The 4,035-nt window shown below is 59.5% G+C and overlaps 1 protein-coding gene across 1 annotated transcript in view; it reads right to left on the reverse strand.

The window, feature by feature from the left end:
- PPP2R3B (protein phosphatase 2 regulatory subunit B''beta) overlaps positions 1 to 4,029 on the reverse strand; it is a 48,640-nt gene extending 44,611 nt beyond the window's left edge. Inside the window, exon 1 of the mRNA XM_035029625.1 lies at positions 3,537 to 4,029. Within this exon, the coding sequence (XP_034885516.1) occupies positions 3,537 to 3,869 (333 nt within the window). The 5' untranslated portion in view covers positions 3,870 to 4,029. The remainder of the gene's footprint in view (positions 1 to 3,536) is intronic.
- Positions 4,030 to 4,035: the final 6 nt, after the last annotated feature.

Below are 4,035 nucleotides of genomic sequence, written 5' to 3' on the forward strand. Positions count from 1 at the left end.
ATCCAGGTTATGTATAAAGAAAGGATTTGAACAGAGTGTCACGATGGCCCAAGAGCAGGTGATAAAAAAACTATTTGTCCAGAAGAGCCCTTAAATTTAAGGACGTCAGATTTTACAGCCAAAATTGTATTTACTGATGCTTGTAGTAGGTGAAAAAGTCACATCCCCTAATGCGTTAGCAGACAGCTCTGCTTGAAGTCCACAAGGGTCAGCAAGGAGCTCCTCTCAGCCCTACGAGCTGAAAATGCTCTGAAACGTGGTGCTAGACTAAAGCGTCACTAGAATTATTATGTTCTACCCTGAGCACAGATCAAATCCCTTTCCTGTCAGACTTGTGTGAAGGATGAATTAATGTGGCAGAAAGTAGTGGGACACTGACCACTGCGGGGGAAGGAGTAGCCGCTGGGCAAGGTCACTGGGATACTGACCACCGTGGAGAAGGAGTAGGAAGGAGGCCCACTGAGTCTGAACTAGCTGCTGGGCAAGGTCACTGGGATACTGACCACTGTGGAGAAGGAGTAGGAAGGAGCCCCTGCAAGAGTCTGAACTAGCCTCTGGGCAAGGTCACTGGGATACTGACCACTGTGGAGAAGGAGTAGGAAGGAGCCCCTGCAAGAGTCTGAACTAGCCTCTGGGCAAGGTCACTGGGATACTGACCACTGTGGAGAAGGAGTAGGAAGGAGCCCCATTAAGTCTGAACCTGCTGCTGGGCAAGGTCACTGGGATACTGACCACTGCGGGGGAGGAGTAGGAAGGAGGCCCACTGAGTCTGAACTCGCTGCTGGGCAAGGTCACTGGGATACTGACCACCGTGGAGAAGGAGTAGGAAGGAGGCCCCGGAGCAAGTCCTGTACATTTGAAAGTCAGGTGCACGGGCTGCCGGAGAGTGTTCCTCTGCTGGGCATCGTCACTGGGGTAGGAAGTACGTGCAGAGACAGTGCATGCAGGTTGAGCTCTGATTCCCTAGGAGGAGCTCCCTTAGAAGCACATTCGGGGCTTTGCCTGGTTGGGATCGTGGTGAGGGACCCATGGAGCCCCTGTGGTTCAGCACTCAGCCTTCCCTCTGTGGAGACGGGTGGGAGACACTCCAAGTGCCTGTTGCATGTAACGTGTTTGCCGAAGGCATCGAGCCAAGCGTGTGTGGTGAACATCCCTGGGGCGGGGAAAGTAACAGGGCAGTCGGACACTCAGGGTGTGTGGACTCCCTGGACTCCTCTTCCTCTTAGCTGGGGAATTACACGGAGCAGGGGTGAAAAGGAGCTGCTGGTGGCTGGCGGTCAGCCCTTGCGGGTCAGTGCACTCTGGAGAAAAGATGTGTCATCTGTGAAACCTCCTGCCCAGACCCGGGAGCGTCACCCGTCCGTCCCCTGCCAGTCGGCGCCTGGGAATCGGGTCTTGGTGAACCCCGCCTGACACAATGCGTGGACGGGGGGCACAGGAATGCGCCCCTCACATCTGCACCCCATGAGAACATGGGTCCCCTCGGCAGTTCACTTCCCTAAATTCAACTGAAACGGTCTGTAAATTCCACACACGGGAAGACGTGTTTAAAGCCAACTCCGCGTCCCAGACGAGAGCCATCATTACTTTGTGACCTCGGGGGAAAAGACAAAGCATTCTGCTGTTCCTCAAAAGCGCGGCCCGTGCTGGTCATGGAAACTGCAAAGCAGAGGAGGAATCTCTCTGATTTCCTCAGGACGCAATTCCCACCAAGCCTTCCATGCCTCCCCCTGCGTCCCGAGCTCCCACGCCTGCACCGCCCACCCAGCTCCGGCCTCAGGGCTCCAGACACACGGCTGCACGCATCAGCACTGTGTGAACCTTTGTTTGGGGAGTGAGAGAAGGGGCGGACGGAGAGGCAGACAATCTCAAGCAGGGTCCACAGTGAGCGCGGAGCCCACTGGGGCTGGATCTCACGACCCTGAGATCAGGACCGGAGCCGAAACCAAGAGTCGGAGGCTCAACCGACTGACCCGGAGAATCGTGATCACACACCAGCCCCACCATGTGCGCACCTTTCAGAAGCACTAGCAGCCAGCCGTGGAAGCAGGTCCAGCATCCTCAGCCCAGAGTGCTGCATCCTGCCCAATCCCACAGGTGGCCACGCACAGACCCGGCTCAGCAGCCCGCCTTCCGCAGTCAGACCGCCACAGCCTCTGGGCAAGACTGGACATCGGATCTCCACTCTGAACCTCCCCTCCCTGCGCCCCCTGCCTTCTCCTCGCTCAATTCAGTGCACCCCCCAAGTCGCTGGCCCCCTTTCCGCCCAACCGCTCTCCCAGTTGAGAGAAACGACCTCTCCGTGCTCGGAACACCTGAGGAACGGGGTGTGCACCTCTGGGCCTACTTTACAGAAATACGTCCTTTTCAAGGCCTCCAAGTGGCCTTCCTCCAGCAGGGCTGACCTGCCAACATCTGCAGTCCCAAGAGGGTTCCCACGAGGTCACGGGGTCACAAGATACAAGAATTCACCTGTGAGGGGTGCTGGGCCTCAGCGCTGAAAGCTATTTACCGACAAGGCAGGCAGCTCGCTGAATGAGACCTCGGCCATCCCAGGGGAGTACAGATGCCATCATGGGGAGGGAAACCACTGTCCCTCCAGGAGGAACCCTCCCGAGTGCTGGCCCTTCTCACAGATCTCGAGGCCTCTGTTAAACGAGCGATTCGGGCAAAACTCCCCCCAGCACTAAGGTTCTGCGGTGCAGTGGGAAAGTGACTGAGCAGAGCTCAAGGGATGGTCCGGGGGCCCTGCAGGTGCAGACGAGCCTTCCCGTGGAGTTCCTTAGAGGGTCTAAGCCAGGTGGCGTCTGCGTGGCCTTTGGGCCCAGTTCCCACTCTCTGTGCAGACTGACTTTCTGGGAAAGGTCGTCGGGTCCACTGGAACAGGCCAGGAAACCACCAGTAATTGAGAGCCCAGCGAGTCTTCCTGCAGGGAGGAGCACTCGCCATCCGCCCTTGGCGGCTGGTCGGCTGGGGTTGGGAAGCCGTCCAACGAGGGATACTACCATATGCTTCGTGCTGCTGGTGGGACGCTAGCTCCAACGGGAACGTCTTCAACGTCACACACGCGTTCGGACGCAGCGCGAACAGCTCCGGCTTCGGGAGTATTGCAGGTCCGTGGCGTCCCCAGCCGCCACGCTGGCCTCAACCCCCAGAGCCAGCACTTTGTGACTTCGAGCGCACACAGGATTACGTGCCAGAAACCAACCCCTGTTTTTGTACAGGGCTGTCTGACTGCACCTACCGTAGACGATTTAAGGAGAAAACCGGCAAAGGAGGGATCAAACCTCTAGGTCATCATTTAAGCCAAGAAAAAACCGCGGAGCAGTGGGCACCCAAGACCCAAACTTGGAAAGACTGGAAAGGAACATCAAAATTCCCACCCGAGGACCAGCACGGGGCTCCGGCGACGACGGAACGTTTCAGCACACAGGGCTTCGCTTGTGGGAAAAACCGCGCCAATGTGAGTGTTTTCCCGCACCCCTGAGCCCCAGGGCGCCATGCACCCGACTCGGCAGAAATGAAGCATAACTTACTGCTCGCGCCCCTGCGGATCTGCGAGTCCCTCGCACGGGTGGCCCGGTCCTGGGACTAGTGGCGGCTCCCAGCGGGAGCGCGGCGGCCGCGGGGGCCGGGCTGGGCGCCCCCAGGCTATCGAACACAGCGGGCTTGCAGGCGGGGGCTGCGGCTGCCAGCGGGGGCCCGGGCGGCCCCGCCGCCCCACCGCCCGTCTCCGTCCTCCCGGGCATCTTGATCCTCTGCAGACAGTCCTGGAGCATCGTCTGCGTGCTGGACTCGCTGAGCCAGCACAGGAACAGCTCGTCCACCTTCATCTTGAGGACGGGCTGCAGGACTTTGCCGGGCGGCATCTCCGAGACGGGGACCCTCCTTCCCGAAGAGCCTCTTCCTCCTGCACGCCTGCCTGGCGCCAGGAACCCGAGCCAGGCCTGAACGCACGTCGGCGGAGCAGATGGTGGCTGCAGGCGGCGGTCGCGGGCCCCGGGCCCAGGGGTCGGGGGTCACGGGCCCAGGGTC

The sequence above is a fragment of the Mirounga leonina genome, unplaced genomic scaffold (genome assembly GCF_011800145.1).
Source record: "Mirounga leonina isolate KUSES-001 unplaced genomic scaffold, KU_Mleo_1.0 Mir_268, whole genome shotgun sequence".
Taxonomy (NCBI): Eukaryota; Metazoa; Chordata; class Mammalia; order Carnivora; family Phocidae; genus Mirounga; species Mirounga leonina.